Source organism: Arachis duranensis, chromosome 9 (assembly GCF_000817695.3).
Source record: "Arachis duranensis cultivar V14167 chromosome 9, aradu.V14167.gnm2.J7QH, whole genome shotgun sequence".
Lineage (NCBI taxonomy): Eukaryota > Viridiplantae > Streptophyta > Magnoliopsida > Fabales > Fabaceae > Arachis > Arachis duranensis.
Window position 1 is genome coordinate 919564 of NC_029780.3, and position 22454 is coordinate 942017.

Consider the following 22454-nt stretch of genomic DNA (forward strand, 5'->3'; position numbering starts at 1 on the left):
TATGATTCAGATACACCAATATATATCAGTCAGATACACCCATAGATATGATTCAGATACACCTATATATATCAGTCAGGTATCACTCAAACATGCATCAATATCAAGTAACATTACAAGGTCAAGCAATATACACCCATGAACAAGCAAATATAAGCAAGTGCTGACTATTACAGTATATCATTTCAGAAATATACACCCAACATTTTATGCCATATACACCCAACAAATTACTGCATATACACCCACCAAACTACGGAATATACCCCCAAAAATCAGTTACCAGGAGAACTAGAACAACAAGAACAGTAACACCTACAAGAACGAAGAAGAACAGTGTAACATAGAAGTAAGAATAACAGTAAAACCTAGAACATTATAAACTGTAAAATGAGACGTAGAGCAAGAAGAACAGTAAAACGTACAACAATGTAGAAGAACAATAAAACCTAGTTCGAAATCTGGAAAATATACAGGAATGGTAATGTAACGTACCTTGAGTATTATAGCTTTGTTTTCTCTGGAGATTCTTGATCGAGAGTTTTATGGTGTGTTGATAGAGTTTTCGAATGTTAGCGACGAGTTGTATATCTTGAGTTTCGAATGTTGCTCGAAAATGGAAGGGTTGCGTTTTCTCTGAATGACTTTGAGAAGTGAAAAAAGTGGAAGAGTCTGCCATTAAGGGCCGGTTTACGCGAAGAGAAGCGTAACCGTTTGAGTGGGAGCGCGTGAATGTTACGCTCCATTCAATATAATTAATGCGCATGTGGAATGTTTGTGGGTTGGGGGCTTGTAACACTTGTAAGGCCTTGTTACTTGTATGTGTAGCAGATCCGTAAATATAATACATATATTTTTTTTAATATTTCAAAATATTTATTGACCCCAAATTTTTTTGGGGTCAAATAAAAAATATTGAAAAAACAACAATTTAGCCCAAATATTCGAAAGTCAAGCCCAATAAGAAAACCCATATATAAGTATTCACATATAGAATTTGGGATATAATTTGAAAAAAAAAAAAGAAAAAAAAGGATTTGAGCCTTGAGGAATGGTGTTGGCGATTTCGTATCCATACTTATAGTAATTAGAAGAATCCGTTGATTATATTGTCAGGATACTTATTTAATTAATTAAGACATTACTAAATTTCGAGGTGACTTGTTAATTAGATTTAATTAAATGTCACCTCAAATTTAATCCATAAGTCACCTCAAATTTAGTGATGTCTTAACTAATTAAATAAATATTTCTGTCAACATATAATTAATTGATATAACATTATATATAACTACATTAATTTAATTAACATATATTTTTAAGATTAACATATACTTTCAATATATATAATAAATTATTATTAGTAAAAAATTTTAAATATTTTTATTTAGTAAATGCAAAATAAATATATAAAAAATTTAATTTTTATATTTTTAATATATTTTTTTAATTTGTAAATTTAACATGTATTTTTAAAGTATAAAATAGATAAACTCTAACTAAATAACTATATATTCTCTTTCTTGTATTGGAAATGATGCTAGATAATTATTTATCATAAGCAAATCAGCAATCACAAACGCGTTCAAATTAAGATAGAAAAATTCGAAATCTTTTTTAAAATTAAAAAAGTAAATAAGTATGTAAAACGTGAAATAGTAATAAGATTTAAATTTTGTTATTTCTAAGGACATAAGTTAAGTATATTATAAAAGAAAATATTTTAATATTATTTTTTTTATAGTATGCTTAATATATACTGATAATAATTAATTAATGATTATAGATCACAAAATTTATTAATCTCTTAATACTCCTTAAATTAAAAATAAGCAACAAAATTATTTCTATACAGATATGAAAAAGGTATGTCGTTATTTTATTTTTTAAACTTTTTATTAATTTTTACTTTATTTGTTTCAAAATTTCAAAACACATATTTTATTTTATTTTTAAATTTAATAATTTATTTAGCTGTACATGTCATTGATTATTATTAGGTAAATTTTTCGGATGGAATAATAATAATAATAATAAACTTTCACTACCTTGCGGTTTATGGCTTTATTATTCTTTTTCATAGATTTCTGTAATTTATAGTGGTTTATATTTGACTACTTTTGTCTTTTAAACTGTTATAAGTGATAGTAGTTTATACTTTATATAGTGTTATATATAAGTTAGGGGTAAATAGTTTTTTCATCCTCAAGGTTTAGGGTCAAAATCAAAGTCGTTTCTAATTTTTTTTTTGTGTTATTAAAATTATCCTCAATTTTTACAAATACATTAAAATCGTTCCCCTCTCATTTACGAAAAATTTTGGACACATTTACCCCTGAAGTTGTTATCAGTAGTTGAACCATTTAATGATTAAGAAAATTAAGTTTTTTTTTTAATTAAAAGCCTCACCCCCCAAAAACCAGAATCATAAAGCATGTGCTAGGGTTTGTATTCCAATGCAGCCATGGCGTTAGAGAGCTCAAGGTCGTCTCGGACCAAGAGGTCTGAGCGTAAGAGGGGGCTTTTTTGTGGGCATGGAGAGAGACCAGTGTTGCGAGTTTTGGGAACCAAAAAAAATCCAGGTCGTTGATTTTGGGGCTGCATCTACTATGAGGTGCGTTTATATTTTATTGTTCTCAGCTGACCCCAACGTTTTGTTTCTGGGCACTGACTATAGTGGGATTATGTAGGTTAAAGATGAGTGTCAGTTTTTTCATTGGGCAGACCAGAAGCTGAAAGCGAAGATCCGCATGTTACAAGGTTGAAAAGGAAAGTTGTAATCCTGAAGGCAAACATGAAGGCATCTGAGTGGAAGTTAAAGGTTGCTGCAGTGTTGGACATGATTGGGTGGGTTGATTGTTTATTTTGATAGCTGCAGGTTTCTTTGAATCACAATCAGGGTTTACTTTGTTTGCTGTCTCTGAAAATAGGTTGATGAAAGTAGGGTAGAAAATAGGGTAATTTTAGTTAGTTTGTACTTAGGCATTGAAATCTACTTTGTGTAATTAAAATATGCTGTTGTGAGTGGATAGAATTTGTGTTAATGAAATTGATTTTTGTAGGTTAGTCTATGTGTATGTAACTGATGGTGTGTGTCTGTAATTTCACAAGAAATTGGTAATGAAACTGGATCTGGTTGTCCGGTATTATGACTGAAGAATTGTGTCAACATAAATGGTAAACTATGACCTGGTTTAATAATGCATAATATGTAGTATGCAATACTTGCTCGACATCAGAATGAAACCAAAAATAGATACATCAAAACACAACTATGTGACTTCATTCATTAATAAACCAAGGGTAATAAACTTAAACTATTCATTAAACCATATGACAGTTGAACTTAGAACAAAACAACAGTAACTCTGTTCACTTTACACAACATGAAGCATAAAGAGTATGTAATAAGTTACAACCAAAATGAAATCTCACAAGCATATAATATGATCAACTTAGCTCTACATTAACAAGCTAACAACTTAAGTAGTCTCTAAGAATTCTTAAAGTTTTTTCCAAGCTCTTGGAGGCAGTTTTGTCATCCGCCTCAACTTTCTTGGAGAAACACGTAGTGCAATGTTATGACTGAAGGAGACTTTATTCATAACTGGTTGGCTTGAGCTAGATGTACCCTTCTCCTTAGTAGCTGGTGGTGGTTGTGTTGAGCTTCTGATGGGCTTTATCTTGGGCCTTCGCTGGGGAGTAGCCGCTGGTGTTGTCTTGGGCCTAGATGCCTGTGTTGTGGGCTTGGGGATGGGTTGGGAATCGGATGACTTGAACCTGGTTATGGGTGTTATGCTGGTGGCTGGTTGAGGCTGTGATGATGAGTTTCCTTGCAATTTGGACCTCTTTCTCCCTTTGGTAGCAGATTGCACAGCAGGTTGTGAAATTGATCTCTTCTTTCCTCCATTAGTTTTCTTCACAGCAGATTGTTTAGGTGGTTGGACCTGCAATACAGCAAGAAGGAGACAAATTACATGCAGCAACAACATTGCAATAAAACCCTAACATACATATGGTTAAATGAACTTACAGAGAGGGGTGGATTGCTACATCTTTCTCTCTTGTGACCTGATACACCACAGTTTGAGCACTTATGTATCTCAAGTCCTCTCTTCCTTTTCTTTACTAGTCTGTGGCTAGACTTTCGATAGGGTGGTGGTATGACATCATCCAAGTTAGTGTGCTCCAACAGATCTGGGCCATTGAGAGAGTTGATTATCAAATCATAGCACTTGACATAGGTCTCTCTCTTGTAGTAGTCATCCACATATGAATCCATATCAAGACCCTTGAAGTTTATGCAGCTGATGGCATGTGTGCATGGAATTCCACTTAACTGCCATTTCCTACAAGAACACTCACAAAGAGACAAATCAACAGCATATTTGCTCAACCCATTTACAATCTCATAAGTCCGTGCAGCAGACTAGTAAGGCCTCCACTCACCGGCTGCCCTACCTCTTCTCTCTATCTTCTTCCTAATTCGAGGTAAAATTGTTCCATTGAACTTTTGAATTCTTTCTCTATTAACAGTCCATCTACTAATCTGGTACACCCTAATATCTTCTAGCATAGTAATAATGGACTTTTTCCTAGACTCTAATATTGCACCATTAAAGCTTTCACACGTATTGTTTACAAGAGTATCACATTTGGAATGGAAGTTAAACCTGGACCTGCTCCAAAATTTAGGAGGAATGGAGTTGAGATGCCTGTGAGCATCCACATTGACCGCTCGGACCATTGCCATTTTTTTCTCCCAATCCTTCCACTGTGTAGCCTTTGCATACCTCCACATCAATTGCTTCAATTGCAGTCGTGGAAACTTTTTTCTAAAGTTGCTGTAAAGATGCCGCACGCAAAACCTATGATCTACACCTGGGATTACTTCATCAAAAGCTGGTAGTAAACCCTAGCAAAGGAAGGTAAAATTGTCTATGCATAAGTATGTTAATAGTCAGAATTAATTGAGTCTATTAATTTAATTTAACACAATTATTATTTACCTTCTGCTGATCAGACATGAAGGTTGCCCTGCCAATTGTCTCAGATTCGAAATCATCAATTAACAGCTTCAGAAACCAAGTTTAGGTATCTTTTGTCTTTGACTCCACAACGGCATAGGCGATAGGGAGCATTTGATCATTGGGGTCCTAACTTATAGCAGTCAACAGCTTTCCCCCTTGAGGTATTTTCAGAAAGCAGCCATCTAGCCCAATAAACTTCCTGCAGTGCATAAAATTTTTTTTGCAAGCCTCTAGGCATACATAAACTCTTTGAAATATGCAGAAGTTGTTCAAGGATGAGTGTTGCTGCTCAATCTCAAAATCAGGAGACCTCTGTACCTTGAGCGTCACTGATGATCTTGGATTAGCACTTAGCAACTCCGAGAAGTAATCAGCAATCCTCTTGTACTGCTTTCTATACTCTCTATGTATGTCATCCAATGCAGCTTGCCTTGACCTAGCTGCCATTGAGGTTGTAACTATCAGATTTCACTTTCTTTGTGCCTTGTTCACCAATTCCTTGATCTTAACCTTCGAATTATGTTCCACCTTCTTCTTAAAAGCTCTACTCAGCCATGATATGCATTATCCCAACCCTATGCGACTGGCCACAGATATGGTTAAGGTTCATGGACCGAAGCTGCCAAGTTGCTTCCTCTCTCATCTTAGCGGCATATAACCAAAAAGGACAACCAAGCTTACAAACAACCCTCATTCTAACCAAGTCAAGCTTGGCATACCTGAGTCCTCCTTTTTTTTGTACTGTATATGACGTCACGGTGTCTTTAAATTCCTCTCTTGAAGCAAAAACTGTTCCCACCTTCCACTTGTAACTAGTCATATCTTTAACATCCTTATGAATTGGATAGCTCCTTGACTCATAGTTATCTTCTCCTTGTCCTTCCTCATCATCTGAACCAACACCAACCTCATACTCCAAATCCACTTCATCGCTATTGAAGCTTCCTCATCACTAAAATCACCATTCATAACCCCTTTGCCTTTATCAACCCTCTTACTATCCTTGGCACTTGTATCTTCCTCAAACCCACTCTCATCATCATAGTCCTCTTCACTATCTGTAAAATGAATGTCGTCTGCACTATCAACCTCAAGATAAGACGGAATAAACTCCTCATCATCGCTGTCATCATCGCTATTTGTCTCATCCCGTTCATTTTTAGCAGCCACATCTGTTTCTAAGTTATCTCCTTCATTAACTTGTTGCACGTCATCATTTTTCACATGTTGAACTTGTTCACCCTCATAATCATCAATTGATTACTGGGATTGTCCTCTGTTTGTCTCCAACATCAATAAATTCAGCTTTAGAAAATTCTTCTACATCCTCAACCACATGCACCACAAACACCTCAATATGACCCCTCAACTTTGCTATTCTACACATCTTAAGTGCATCTTTATCCATAGCAAATAATTTCAAATCCTTCTCTAACTATTCATCGCTGGATCCTTATACCATAGAGCTGAAATGTTCTCCTTTGTGTACCCAAATTGTCTTAACTCTGCATATGCCTCAATTACAGACCAGCAATCACTCTCAACATTTTCAATGAGTGTCTTTTGTCCCCCTATATACCACAACGTCCCATCTTCATATATGAATCGACCCCCATGGTAGACAGTCAGAGTAAAGCTTCCCATTTCTTAAAGAGACAAAAAAATGTAAATCAAACCCTCACAGTTTTAGGAAACTAAAAGAATCTGTTCAAACATTATTACGTTCAACCTCGACCAAAATCATAACAAATGCTGCATACATACCTGAATATCCCAATGATAATGCCGGACCGACCTCCTTCCTCACCCTTGCTAACGACGTCCAAATGCAGTTCCGATACTCCTCCGGTGTCAACAGACCACTGCTAGGGCATCATTGAACATGAAACATCACCTTTGAAGTGTATAATGACAAATGAGATAGTGAATACCTTTCGCGGGAATGAAAACGAAGCGTTAGGGACTCTCAGGGGTAAATGTGTTCAAAAATTTTTGTAAATGGGGGAGGATGATTTTAATGTGTTTGTAAAGATTGAAGATGATTTTAATAACAAAAGAAGATTAGGGACGAAATTAATTTTGACCCCAAATCTTAGGAACGAAAAAGTACTTATCCCTATAAATTATAATGACCTACCATGAATTACATACAAAATCCTAACATTTATAAGTCATCACAGTTTATATAAATATGAAAGAGGACTAGATATAATTAAATCTCAAATGTTACATTTGTATAATAAAAAATCCTGGTTATATTATATATGGTTTCTATTTCAGCTGAGTTTATGAAAAGTTCACACCAAACCAGTAGTGTATATATATGTAGCATTTTTTGAGCAACATTACAAGTTGAATAACTAGTCTCCATTGAATGAAACCACAACTTGAATTTGGATGTCTCATATAAACATATAGAAATAATCATAAGTGCTTCTGAATGCATGATCTCATACATACAAATATATATAAATAATTAACTGATGACTATTGTGTCAAGATAGTTAATCTCAGGGTTTTCACTAATTCCTTCACTGTCATGTTGTATCTATCTCCCATCTGCACCACATATATTTATAAATAGTTTAATATAGCAATTCATTCAGAATTTGAGTTACCTATGCAGGTAATTAGTAAAAGAAAAACTATAGGTAATAATTCTTAATCAACCAATTTTAAAAAATAAAATTTAAATAATTACTAACTAATAACAATTAATTAGTACAGAGTGCAGTTTAAAAATGTTTGTTGGTTTGTTGTTGGTTAGATCCCTATTAGTGAGTAAAATTGTTTTTTTTAAGATTTTGCAGCTGTTCTAAATTGTCGCTAAATAGATTCACGACATTTGATTAAGTTTCATTCTTTAAAGCATCTAGTAAGATTTCTAATAACTATTGGTATAATCACCGATAAATAAATAATTGACTAAATATTAAGAAAAAAATTAATAGAAAAAAATGCAATAATATATCTTTTATAATTAACTAATAATCGTTCATTGGGGAAAAAACCTAAAACAAATAAAACAAATAATAATAATAATAATAATAATAATAATAATAATATGAGAAAATAATTTTCTTAGTGAATGTAAAAAAATAAATATTTAATTTTAATAACACTAAAACAATATGGTGATTAATAATAATGGTTATAATAATTATGGTACCTGAGCAACAATGGTTATGTCTTGGGTTGACTTCCCAAATGGCAAGACACTGTTATTGAGAACCAAAAGATGAAGATTCTCAAGCTTTGTTAGAATTTTGAGCATCAAACCCTTTTGTTTCTCACAATGGATTATGATGAGCACTTCGTTTTGCAACACTCTTACTTTGACCTCAGGAAGATTAATATTATTGCCACCACCTTCTCCATAATACAATTCATCACAATTATTGTTACTATTATAAGAGTTTACTTCTTCGTTATTATAAGACGTGGAACCTTTGTTACTGTTGGATCCACCACCAACTTCTTGTTCTAGCTCCCTCACACGTTGTTGGAGTTGTTTCACGTAGTTGCTAGCATTGTCAAGGATTGATCTATCATCCATCTACAAAGTTATACATAAAATTTTTCATGTTAATCATTATTATAGAACCTTTATCTTAAAATGAAAAAAAAAAAACTTCGTTGCATATTTAACTTGTGAAAATATTCTTTTTAATTTTATCTTTTTAATTTTAATGGAAAAAAATGTATGTTGAGACTTGAGAGCGATCTTAAATTGCATGTGAAGATGATCTTTTAGGTTTTGATAGATGAAAGACGCGTAATAACGAATTTATTATTTTTTGTCATCAGTTAGCTATCAGTGTTTAAAAATATAAAATAAAATATATTGTTGAATTACTAAATTAAATAAATTGTATTGACAACTAAATAATAACAAAAATAATAAATTCTAATGATCTTCTAGCATTTATCGTTAAAGAATAATAGTTTTGGCATTTACTATTTTGTAAGGTAGAAATCATATTTTTTTTTTAAATTTAAGATAGCTGAAATTTTTGTTTAGATATCGACAAGAATTAAATTTTATATTTTTTATTTTAAAATTTTTTTATATTATATTAAAATTCTTTAAAAAATTTTAATTGATAGGATAAACGATGGTTTTTTTTTTCAAGAATTTATAATAATGCTTTGCTTTGTAAGTTGTGGATCTAGTACCCTATATTTTTTAACAAAAAACTTGTGAGTTCGCATAATAATTTTTTGAGAACCAAATATATGTATATATTATACTAAACATATCAATTTTTTTAAGAATTCAAAGATAAAATATCTTCAAATAGTCTCCTTGATTCAATCTAATAATATTCCGTCTTTGAAAACGACGTCGGATCTAAAGAGTGTACCCGTGTCTTTCTTCTTTATTCACTGATAGTAACATTTTTCTTTTTGCAATGCCTTTGATTATATTATTGTTAATAAAAAATACAAAAAAACTACTAATAATAATATTGCTCCAATTATTTCTTTGTAAATTAGATAGTAAAATATTTTTTGTAAAGGAAATAATACTGATCTATCTCTATAAATATATAGTCAATTATAATTTTATAAATTTTATAAAAGTAATCAAACTTAAAAACAAAAAAATCTTCAATTTGATGACGTATATCTAAAACTAATAATTGAATAGGTGAAGGAGATCCATAAGTAACTTCAAAAACTGAAAGAGGAGAAAATTACAATCACGACAACTTGAATGTGATTGTATAACTTGATTTTTTATACAACTAAAAATAAATATTCAAAATTGATTTTAATAAGAAATTAGAATGTTAAACATTTTTTCCCAAAAGAAATTGAAAACTATTTTTCTTAATAATTTTATACTTTTTAAAGTATTTACAAATATGTTGAAGTTTATTATTCTTTCATTAAAAGAATTATTTGTTAGAAATTTTCAAATAAAGACAACCTGAATTGCTTCTTGGATAAGTAAAAGAATTAATAAGCAATTTCATTAATTAAAAAATATAATAAATCACTGGTGTGAACCGTGAGAGTATTTAAAAAAAATAATTTTATAATATTGTATTAGAATTTTTATTATTTAAAAATTTAAAATTCGATCTTTATCTATCCAAAAAAAATATAAAACTAACGTATTAGCGATATAATTATTTATATATTTTTAATTATTTATCTATTTATGAGTATATATATCTTAGCAAGTTGACTTTCACTCTTATGTAAAACATGAATAATGCACTAAGATACATAAATTTTCACGATAATAAATTTTTTATTTTATTTTACCTTTCTCAAAAAGCAGCCACATTGTACAAGATTGGATGACTGGCTAATTAAATAACTAAAATTCTAACAAATAAATAAATTAACATTGAATTTCAGGAATTTAATTATTTAACAGTCAAATAATAATTGATAAAAAAAACTAAGGACAAAATCGGAAAATCCTATAGAGCTTATTATTATTATTAGTATATTTTTCTTTGAAATAACATAAAACCCATTAAATAAATTTGAATAATTAAAGCATTATTTTAATTAAAAAAATTTCTAACCTTGTTATTCTTGAAGCCACTACTGGGTATGGTGGCTGAAAGTGCAAGCAATCTCTCTTCAAGTTCTCTTTGTTTCTTCTTCCTTTGAGTCTCATCCATAATAGGATCTAAAGCTTCTTCAGCAAAATATTGAATCTCTTCATCACAACCCAATTCTTCTTCATCATCATAACAATAATCATTATTATTGTCATCACCCATTTCCTATTTTTACATATATATTTCAAATAATCACCAAAACAATAATATAATTTAATTTAATTTCCACATACTATAGCATAACATATAATAATACAATATCATATATATATAACACATATAAGCACTAATAAATTTATGTTAATTAATTTGCTTTTACCAAATCAGAATCCGAAGGCCAATTTTCCCCTGACTCTTCCATTAGTTGGGTTATTGAAAGAAGATAAGGTAGTAGGAAGAATGAATGGATGTGAAAAGAAGTGGGGTTTAGAAGATCAACAAATTAAAATTAAAAAGAAAAATAAAAATAAAAACTAAGATTTTGATCTGGGGTTCTATGTAGCTAGGAGAAAAGATGATAGTATAATAGAGTGTGGGGTGTGTAGTGTGAAGTAATGCGTGCAATGCACAATTATATGATATATTTATATATATCTAAGTAAATTAATAATATTAAAAAAAAGGGGCAATGAAGATGAAGAAAGAAGACATAAAAAAAAGGGGGAAAATAAAAAAACAAAACTGATTATTATTGATGAGTTTCAAGGGGTGAGCAGTAGCAATATATATCCTTATTATACTCGCTAAACATGCAAGTTGAATCCCAACCGTTGAAATCCTGTTTTTGACACGTGTCAAGAATCGGGAGCATGAGCTGAGAGAGAGGGACAAGTCCGAGCGTGGTTCGCGTGTTCCTTGTTATGTACTAACTAAAATTTATTATAACGAAAGTGAGTTGGGAGCTACATAGTTTGGTTGTTCTTCACTCTTCTCTTCATTCTTGTGCATTTTGTTGTTGTTTTTTTTGTTTCTTTTTATTTTATTTTTCTAGAATTACTATGAGGCTTTTATTTCCATGCGTAAATTTGTAAGAAGGATGCTTCTATAAAGGCATGTAAAATATTTTTTTGTAAAGATACTTATGTAGTTATGTGAGCGTATTATTATTGAACGTATTAATGAATCGGTTATTTTTAAATTTTTTAACAAACTATAATAAAACTGATTTTTTTTAACAATAAATCTAATTGTTATCAGATCAGATCGAACCGCCAATTTACATAATTCACTGGATTATGGATTTTTTTTAAAAAACAAAATTTAGGGATATATTTGTTTTTTTATCAAAAAATTTAAACATAATTCAATTTAGATTGTGTAAATCGGTCAGATCAAATCGGGCTTAATAATTATAGTACAGACAATTGGATTTATTATTGTTACTATAATAAACCGATTTTATTCTAACTTATTAAAAAATAAATTATTAACTAATTTAATAAAAATTTCAATAATATTATGACACATATAAATGTTTTTTAAAAATGACATTTTTAATATCTTTATCGAAGTGGTCTCCAATTTATAACGGGTGGAGTTTCTTATGTTAAAATACTGTATCAAGAAATTATGAGAAACGAAAATTACACTAGTGTATGTTAAATTGTTGATAGTAATATTTGGCCTGACGACAACTATTTTTTTTTAGTTTTTTATGATATTTTTTAATTTGGCAGGACAATGATCAATTTATTGTGGATTGGAGCTCTATTTAAGGGTTTATCGATGAACAATAGATTACTGCTTGTACAAGGTAATATTCGAACTCTCGACACTTGTTTAAGCGGATTAATAAACTAACCACTAAATCAACTCAACTTGGTTAACGATAATAATTATTTGATCTAATATTATATTGTTTTTTTTGTTCAAAGAGATATAGATAGAAGTTCAAGTTCTTATTTGTGACGGATTTGTCTTTATACTATAAAGGAGGTATAATTTAGCTGCGGTTTATTTAGAGTTTCATAAATCGTCGCAAAACTAATTATCAGCGGTTTAAAAGATTGTCATCTTTAAAAATGCGGAGATTAGAATTTACAATTCAAAATTGATTCGGTTAATCGATTTCTACGAGTTGATGAGTAAATAAAAATATGATTCGTTTAAAGTGAGTCAATTTTATCAATTTCAGTAACTCGCGAGTTAAGCGAATTTGATCCCAAAGAACAAACATTTACAAGTTGGCTCATCATTTGTCTTTTTTATTTTATTTTTTTGTTTTTTTTTAAATATATAAACATTTGAACAATAAAACTAATCACATTATTTATATTATTAAGACACACAATATAGTAATACACAGAGAAAATGATGATAGTGACTTAACGATCCTATGTTCCAATAATCGAAGTTGATGAATTTATATTATGCATTATTCTTAATATTCTAGACTTGAAGACTTGTTATGTGGTAATTTGTTAACTAGACTTTTGTATTTTAATTAATTTGACATGAAAATGTACAAAATTCCACGACTTCTTTGGGGGATGAGATAAGTTTGATGACTCAGCTGAAGTGAAGAATTGAGTTTCTCATGAATTATGAAACTTCTTGCATTATATGAATATTGTATAATATTAAAATTATCTATACTTATTTTAAGTAATTTTTTAAATATTTTTTAAATAAAAATCAATTCATTTAACTCGTCAATTCAGCTGGATTAACTTGAATTAATATTTTTTATACTATAATAAAAATATAATTATTTATATTTTTTATCTATTTAAATTTTTAAAAAAATAATATTATGACATGATATTATAATTTTATATTTAAACTGTTTAAAACTCAATGTTTGATAAATTCTAAAATTAAAAAAATAGCATAAAACAAAAAAAGATAAATATAAAAATCAAACAAATTTAAAAAGATTTTATTTAAAAATATTAAAAATATAATCATTTATATTACTTTTTATCTCAGTTTAAGTATTTACTTCTTTTTTTAATAGAGTAAATGTTTATTCCCATCCCTAATCATTTGGACGATAGACTAAGGGTCTATTTGAAAAATTTTAAAAGTAATTTTTTTATCTTTTTACTTATGAAAAGTAGTAGTATTAATATTTGGTGTGATTTTTAAAATCAAATTGCAGCTTTCTAAGAAGTTATTTAGGAGCTTATAGAGAAGTTAAAAAAATGATTTTTTTATAATACTATTACTTTTTATCACATTTCTATAAAATAAGCACTTTTAGAGTTAAAACTAAATACAAAATAACTTATTTATAAACTACTTTTAATATAATTATTTATTGTTTAAACTATTTTATTAAAAAGAACTTAATTAAGTTGTTTATCCAAATTGGACTTAAACGCCGGGCGACCCTCCCAAACAAGCAAGCTCCATTTCCATCCTCCAGTGAGTATCAAATTCGGGAGAAATGGTTAAAGGACACAGACCCTCATCCATCTGTGCCAACTTGCGTTGGTGTCGGTGGAAGAATTTTGTTCCTGTAAAATTAGAACAAATCGACTTTCGCAGAAAATCCTAAACAAGAGCAAAGTTCATCGGCCATCCTTCTACCCTTTCCTCCTTTCTTCGCCACCTCCGGCGCTATCTTTGCCTCTGAAAAGTTTGTAAATCCTCTGTCAAAATCCTCTCCAATTGTGTAGGTAGTGTCGATTTTTGAGGTGATGTATTTAGAATTAATGTCATTCCAATTGAAGATAATGAAAGAGGTGTAGAACTCGAGAAAAAGACCATGGAGTTGATCCCGTACATAGAACTCAACAAGGCCCAAACAATAACGGGTTGAGGGTTCACTGTCTTACATGCTTAACCAACGACGTGTGTAAATTATTATTAATGGCTAATTGTAAAATTTAATTTTGGCTAAGACTTAATCATCAAAAAGAAATTAAATGATTCTATACTATTAGATATAATCACACACCATTAAAAATATTATTAGTGATTAATTGATGGCTAAAAATCATAAAATCTGTTAGCCCTTTAGACTTTTTCTTTTTACAAACACCTTAAGGTAGCATTTGTTTTCGAGAGCAGGATAGGATAAGATACTAAGAACAGAATATGACAAGACACTGATGGATAGAGATACAAAATTTTGTGTTCTTGTATTTTATTTGGTGATAAACTAGAACAAATTATGAAAATCCAATTTATTTTTATTTTTTTTATTTAAAAAATTTGAGATGAAAAATATAATAATAAAAAATATAATTATGAAAAATTAACAAAAATAATGAAAGAAAAAATAAAAAATAAGTTGTGTCTCTTGTTGGTGTCTCTGTGTCCTTTCTGTCATGATGGATATAAAATACACTAATTCAGTATCTTTAGACACATTGTTTCTGTCCATATCTCCTCTGCCAAATACGATCATGTATTTTAATGTTTTTATCTCAATGTGCTGTCTCTTTAAACAAACACAACCTAATTGTACACCTTTGTTAATCTTGTTATTGTTGAAGAGGGAGAAGGTATAAAATTTGCAAATCTTCCAGAAGTGGAAGTAGTCGTCGGAAGTGACAAAGAAGGAACGAAAGGGTGGAGGAGTGGATCATAAACTTTGATTTTGTTTAAAATTTTCAATAGATTTATTCAACTAGTTATAAAGGATGCGAAAACCATTTCTTTAGGTAGATGAAGAATAATTTTCAATTGTTGAGAGACGCTAAATCCATCATCTAAATAATTAGGAACGGAAATGGACATTTATTCTTTTTAATATCAACTCGCTACACGCGACGAACTAATTCGAACCCCATAATTTGACAACTCTAGCGTTATGGTAGGGTCGAAAACTAGAAATTTCTTTTACCTTTTGTACCTTCAAACTATAATAATAGACAAAATAAATAAGAGGACAAAAAATATTAACCTCTTTGCCTCGTTAAACCACTATCCGAAGACCGAAACTACCCCGCCAATTGTATGTCATGACAACGTTTTTCGGCGAGAATAATAATACTTTTTCCCCAAACATTAATATCAAAAATAAAATATTCTCTTTTGATTGGAAGTTGGAACCCATAAAAGAGTTCACCTTACAATGTTAGCTAATTAGCGGATAAAGTTTTATAATAACTTAATTAAGTGCCATCGAGCTTATATAATCTAAAAGCCTAGGTTTCTAGCAGGAGAGTTTGAGAACTTAAGCTGCGTTTGTTTTCGAAAACAGGATAGAATAAGACATTAAAAATATGATAGAATAAGATAATAAGATACTGATACAAAATTTTGTGTTCTTATAACTTATTTGGTGATAAACTAGAATAAATTATAAAAATTTAATTTATTTTTATTTTTTATTCAAAAAAATTTGAGATAAAAAATATAATAATAAAAAATATAATTATAAAAAAACTAACAAAGAATAATAAAAAAAATAAAAAATAAGTTGTGTTCTTTGTTAGTGTTTCTGTGTCTTTTTTGTCATAATAGATACAAAATATATTAATTCAGTGTCTCTGTCAATGTCTCATCTGCCAAATACAATTTTGTATCTCTGTATCCCTATCTCAGTGTCTTATCTCTGTAAACAAACGCAACCTTAATGTTATTAAACATCAAATTAATTAAGTCCATGTAATTATTTACTCAATGTAATGAGACTCATCATAATCGTAGAATATAACTCTACTTATCGTTCGTTTAAACTTTTAAAGTAAATAATTTTATAAAACTATAACTAAGAATATTTATTCTGTTTTGTTTTACTATTATTTTCATCCACTCACACAAACTTTAGAATATATATTAAAACAAAAATATTATTTATATACTAAAATTAATTATTATATATTTATATAAAAAAATATATTTATTATTTAAAAGATAACATTTGTGTTAGTATGATCATTACCTTTAAGTAGTTGTGGGGTATAATTTCAGTACGGATATTAGGAATATGTATGGATCTAAATGTCACTATATACATGCATGGTGGTCACCATTTGAAAAAAGATATAGGCTCTTTTAACTTATTTCCTTTGGAGGTTTGTAACAATTTATCTTTCTTCAAACATATATCTAAATATAAGCTAAGTTAATGTTGTTGTGCGTGTATATTTGTGTTTATTTGGATGTTATTAAATTGATAAAAAAAATTAATAAAAAAAGTTTTTATTTTTTAGTGTATATAATAAATTTTTAATAATAAAAATAAAAATATAAAAAAATATTTTTAAAAAAATATCAAATATAAAATTATTTTTATTTTTATAAATTTTTTTAAAAAATTATTAATAAAATATTTTTTAAAAAATAAGTCCAAACAAATTTGAGAAGACCAAAAAACAACAACTACCACCGCTACTATTATATGACCAAACCAAAACTATGCACCAAAAATCAAAGTTAGAATGGTGGTTGAATAACGAAAATGGTAGAATGGCAGTTAAAGTTGTCCACATATCATATGATGCCACGTGGAAAATTTTAAACAGTTTCGGAGTGGGACCCCCTTTTTTCTTTCAGACTGGAAAAAAAAATATTAAAGCTGACAAATAGCTCGGTTTATGCTACAAAAATGTGTAAATATAGTTAAATATTGAAAACATAACGTTGTAGCAGATATAATTTTTGCATATATATGATATGATATATATGATGCATGAGAGGAAACCCTCAACATAAAAACACTCACGAAAGACACATTTCATGCACATTTCACAAGACATATATATAATCAAATACTTTTAAATAAATATTAGTATATTACTCAGTTAAATAATAAAATTTTATTTTTATATATATCTTTCCCAAAAAAACCAGATGTTGTTATTTGGTGTCACTTTTTTATTTATATAAATATATTATTGAAGGAGTATAGAGCATCGCTTTTTTTTTTTCTCAACAAAAAGTTTTTAATTTGATACTGATAATTTTTTTATTAAAACTAGGTTGCGTTGTTTTTTTAGTTCTTAAAAAAAATATTATTTTAGTTTTTAATATTTATGTCAAATTTTATTTGGTTTTTAATATTTTAAAATTTTATTTTTGTTTCAAAAAAATTTAAATAAATTTAATATTATTTTACCGTTAAGTTTAATAGTAATAGTTAACAAAATGAATAATATAAATATTAATAACATTATTAATCAAGTCATATCATTTTTATATATTAAAAAAAATACAACCAATATCTTTTTGTAATATTTTTTCTCAATTTTCTTTAATAAAAACTCCAAATCCAAATTAAACAATCAATCATTAATATTTTAAAATTAAAGAAATTTTTTTTATATTAGTAATAGTTGGTAAATTAATTTTACTTGCATACTGGAATCGAATGCTATTAACTATTCAATATATAAATTATTTGTATCAAAGTTAATAGTAGAACAACATAAATCCGCTTAAAACTTTTTTAAAAATAAAATAAAATATTTAAAAGTTTTTAAGACCAAAATAATACGTTTGAAATGTTAAAAATTAAATTAAGAATTGACCCAAATATTAAGAACTAAAATAATACTTTATTTAAAAAATTATAAATTAAATCAATTACCAAATTAACTTTTATATTACCAATAGAGAATTCTAACTTAAATTCGTATAAGATTCGGTTCTATTCCTTGGCGGTGGTACATAGTAATTTTATATGTCTTAATGATTCTTTCCTAGGCTCAGTACCAACTTGCAAAGTGTCGATTAAAGAGATGTTTATTAAAATTTAACGACTTAAGGGGACAGTCACACTAAAAAATATTAATTAGCTTATATGATAATATGACAAATCTTATAATTAATATTTTAGTGTTTGTCTCGGAGACTTGACTATATATATTAAGTAGTGTGGAAATTAAAGGGCCACATGCTTCTTCGCAATAAGTGCAAAATAATTTTTGGCATAAAAAAACTATTTTGTTTGCTCTAAGGAATTTAATTATTGACAAAATATTTTTTTTAAATAGACATTTTATCAACTAAAAATATTAATTTGACAAAATATATATATGGATTCTAAAAATCAAATTTTTATTTAAATTTTTGTAATTCTACTTAAAAAATGAGATATTTTCATTTTTAAACTTTGATGATTTTGTGTTAATTTTTTTTCTTGCGATTTGAATAACCAAAAATATAAAAAATTGAAAAAGGGTCTAGTTATCCAATTTTTTTTCTTACCCTTTTTATGTACCTTTTAAATGATTTTGTAAATATTTCCAAAAAAAAGGAATCAAGTGTGAATTATTTGCCATTATTTATAAAAAAGTTGTACATTTTATTAAACTACTAAGATAATCTTTAGACGATAACAAATGCTATTTTTTCATCAAAATAGTAATTTATTCGGTGTAAAATATGGTTGGGAATATAATAGTTTAGAGATTTTCAGATATTGATAGTTTGATACTTCCTCTAGTTTTCATTAACTATTTATTTTTAATATTTTTATACATAACTTTCCAGCCAGATAATAAATTTATATAATATTAAAAACAGTTGAGTCATATTTTTCATCAACGTGCTCTAATCAATCTCAATACAAAATATTATTTTTAATATAAAAATATATAAACTATCTTTTACCTTCTATCATATCAATATATCAAAATTAATTTTAATCTATATGTGAACAATTAAAGTTAAATGATTGATAAAAACGAGTGATGATTTACTCTCATGCATCTCATTTAATTTGATCATGAAATTGTTGTGTGTCCGACTATATATATAAGGTAGGTATTCTGAGATAAATGGATTGGATTTGAAGAATAGGCCCAAATGTTAGAAGGTGATGGTCTCCGACTTACTTCACGTCTAGTAGCCACCATCCAAATTATGTACGTGAGAGAATGAGGGGATAGTATTTGTAAAGACATTTCGATGTCTAAGTTAGCAGGGGTAAACAGGTTTAGAGTGTATTAGAATTTAGCTTTATCTGAGTGTGTCAGTATATTTATAAGTGATGATCCAATAAACACCGTTGGAGTAGTTTCACTTTCTGAAGGTGGATAACCGTTCTTTTATCTTAGAGTTGTTGAGATATCTTTTCTAGAAGTAGATGAGAGATTTTAGAAAGCAGTTACCTATTTGAATAAGTGTTATAAGATAAAAAATCTCTCATATTTTTTACTTTTATAAATTATAAATTTTATATTCACAAACATTAAAATCTTTGTAATTATAAATATCTAATAAATATAATTATAAACCAAGTTTTCATCCAAAACATAATTATAAATATTGTCTCTAAAACAAAATAAACATAATTCAAAACACTCAATTTTCATCTTCATTCTCTTGTAAGTTGGGAGAAGTTGAGTTTTGGCAAAAAAAATTATAAAAATACCCCTTGCAAAAAAATACTAAGCCTGGTGAGAAAGCCCGTCTTACCCCGCCAAAACCCGCGGTTTAAGCAGTGTGAATTAAGCGGACTTTTGCTATTTAGCGGTCCCAATTTTCTAGCCCAGCCCGTCTTTTTTGGCGGGTTACGCGGGCTTACACGAGCCGATCCCGCAAGTTTAGGCCCGTTTGCCACCCTTATGTCGAACCCACCTCTTTGGGGAGGAGCTTATGTCGAACCCAACCTTTTTGAGAAGGTCGGATAGGTGGTAAAGGCCAACTTTTGAATTTAGCCTTTTTTTTTTTACTTACTTAGATATGAACTATAATATTAAATTAGGACATATATATATATGCGAATTTTTATTTTTTAATTAGAATTTAATTTTATACTATAATATAAAAAAATTATACAAACACATAATTATGTATTATGATATTATTAAAATAATCTAATTTTTAAGTTTGAGAGACCATGTTATGTCCCAGGTACACCACAATCATAACCCCTACAAGTCTATATTTGCATTAGATGGAACCGAAATTTTGTGGGAGTCTGTTGTTGGGTTTTTTAACCTTTTTTTTTTCTATCCCAATATAATCAACATTGTATGACAATTTTTTTCCCCCAAAAATTTGATGATATACTCTAAAACTCGATTGTGATTTCTGAGTATCAAAGGCTGCTATGCCATAAGTATACTATAGGAAGGTTATCAGGTGTATTGAGAACACCGGTGACTTTTTAAGAGGCTCCACAATAATAACCACGAGGACGTTGTTACAGTTTTCATCATTTTATTTTATTTTATGCATTATTGTTCTAATAGAGTTAGTTTACTAAAGCCTTAATTATTTTGTTGGTCACTATAGTTTTACAAAATTTTTAATTAAATTTTTATATATATATATTTTTAATTGAATTTTTACATCAAATTTTTTTTTTAATGAGGTCCCTCTTAATAATAATTGACTTAATTGTATAGGAACCCAACTAAAAAAAATTGGTGCAAAGACTGAAATAAAAAAAATATAGAAACTCAATTGAAAAAAATTTTTGTGCAATAACTCAATTAAAAAAAAAAGTATAAGAACCTAATGAAAAAGTTTATAAAACTATAAGGACTAATAGAATTATGTATTACTTTTATGAAAAAGTTTATTACTTTAATACAAAAATAAAAAAAATCAAACAAATAAAAATAATGATAAAAATTTAAATTTAATATTTTTATAAATATTTATACCTAAATAAAAAAAAATTGTAATGAACAACACCATCACTCGTAATAGATTTTGCCAAATATAGTTGAACTTTCCTTTTAAAGAAAAAAATCCTTCGTCCTATCATCTGCGAAGGGAAAAAACAGAATTTATCCATCCCATAATTCTATAACATAATAATGCTGTATATATATGATTGGGTTTATGATGTAACGATAAAAGTTCGCAGTTATCTCTTAAACTTTATAAAAAATTGATATTTAATAATTATTAAATAATTTAATAAATTTAATTAAATTATTATTTAATACTATTTTAATATAAATTTTATATAAAAATAATTATACGTGAGTATTTATTATTTATTATTCATTTTTTTTGTCTTTTAACATATTGTGTTGTACAGTGTCGGTGCCGTCACATGTTACATATGCATGTACATAGTACATGTTGAATTATTACAAATTTATAATAATGAGTAAAGTATTGTTTTTGTCTCCAATATTTAGGATAAATTTTAAAGTTGTTCTTAACGTTTCAATCGTCTTATTTAAGGACTTAATGTTTCAAAATTGATTCAATGTTGTCCTGCTGTTAGGGATCCGTTAACAGAATTAACGGCGGGACAAAATTGAGACGATTTTGAAACGTTAGGAACTTAAATAGGACAAAAATGTTAGAGACAAAAATGATACATAAAAATAAATTTTAGTTTTATTCTTCAATAATATCAATTTTTATTGTACATAATATTCAATTATTTTTTAATCACATATAATTAAGTAAATTACACTTAATCACATTACTTTCGTTCTAAATAAATTTAATTTTTTATAATTTTACACTTAAAGTTATAAGTTAATATAAAAATATAAAAAAATTATTTAGAATGAAAGTAATGTGATTAAGTGTAATTTACTTAGATGTGATTAAAAAATAATTGAATATATGTATAGTAAAAAATTGATATTATTTAAAAATAAAATTAAAATTTATTTCTATGTTTCATTTTTGCTCCCAATGTTTTCGTTCTATTTAAGTCTCTAACGTTTTAAAATCGTTTCAATTTTGTCTTGCCGTCAATTCTATTAATGGATCCCTAACGGCAGGACAACATTGAATCAATTTTGAAACCTTAGGAACTTAAATAGTACGATTAAAACGTTAGAAACAACTTTAGGACTTATCCCAAATGTTGAGAACAAAAACAATACTTTACTCTTACAATAATTAACTACACAATCAACGCTTCCTCGCTTTTTATTTTTGATATGAAGGAGAGGGTGGGGTGATACAACATTATAGAAAAGAGTGGTGCTTTCCCTGCATGTAGTGTCAGGGGTATTTTAATAGA

At 28.3% G+C, this 22454-nt stretch overlaps 2 protein-coding genes across 3 annotated transcripts; both read right to left on the reverse strand.

Moving 5' to 3' along the window:
• Positions 1-3401: 3401 nt before the first annotated feature.
• LOC110275275 (pre-mRNA-splicing factor cwc22-like) lies at positions 3402-7108 on the reverse strand. 2 transcript variants are annotated; one of them, XM_052253887.1, is made up of 4 exons: positions 6795-7108; positions 5010-6676; positions 4034-4915; positions 3402-3947 (listed from the first exon to the last, which is right to left on the reverse strand). In XM_052253887.1, exons 3-4 carry the CDS (start codon positions 4280-4282, stop codon positions 3504-3506), a joined length of 693 nt encoding a protein of 230 aa, XP_052109847.1. In that variant the 5' UTR covers positions 4283-4915; positions 5010-6676; positions 6795-7108; the 3' UTR covers positions 3402-3503. The 2 variants fall into 2 exon arrangements, with proteins under 2 accessions (XP_052109847.1, XP_020986658.1); XM_021130999.2 differs by having other exon boundaries at positions 5010-7108.
• Positions 7109-7347: 239 nt separating this feature from the next.
• On the reverse strand, positions 7348-11240 carry LOC107463729 (transcription factor NAI1). Its single transcript, XM_016082584.3, has 4 exons — positions 10932-11240; positions 10574-10777; positions 8200-8586; positions 7348-7589 (listed from the first exon to the last, which is right to left on the reverse strand). Exons 1-4 carry the CDS (start codon positions 10971-10973, stop codon positions 7518-7520), a joined length of 705 nt encoding a protein of 234 aa, XP_015938070.1. The 5' UTR covers positions 10974-11240; the 3' UTR covers positions 7348-7517.
• Positions 11241-22454: the final 11214 nt, after the last annotated feature.

Excerpts from the sequence above, each read along its gene's own strand:
- LOC110275275 (XM_052253887.1), bottom strand. The coding sequence starts at position 4,282 with ATGGATTCATATGTGGATGACTACTACAAGAGAGAGACCTATGTCAAG. Across the intron at positions 3,948-4,033 it reads GTAGCAATCCACCCCTCTCT|GTCCAACCACCTAAACAATC; the intron begins GTAAGTTCATTT and ends GCTGTATTGCAG.
- LOC107463729 (XM_016082584.3), bottom strand. The coding sequence starts at position 10,973 with ATGGAAGAGTCAGGGGAAAATTGGCCTTCGGATTCTGATTTG. Across the intron at positions 10,778-10,931 it reads GGCCTTCGGATTCTGATTTG|GAAATGGGTGATGACAATAA; the intron begins GTAAAAGCAAAT and ends ATGTAAAAATAG. Across the intron at positions 8,587-10,573 it reads GTGGCTTCAAGAATAACAAG|ATGGATGATAGATCAATCCT; the intron begins GTTAGAAATTTT and ends ATAACTTTGTAG.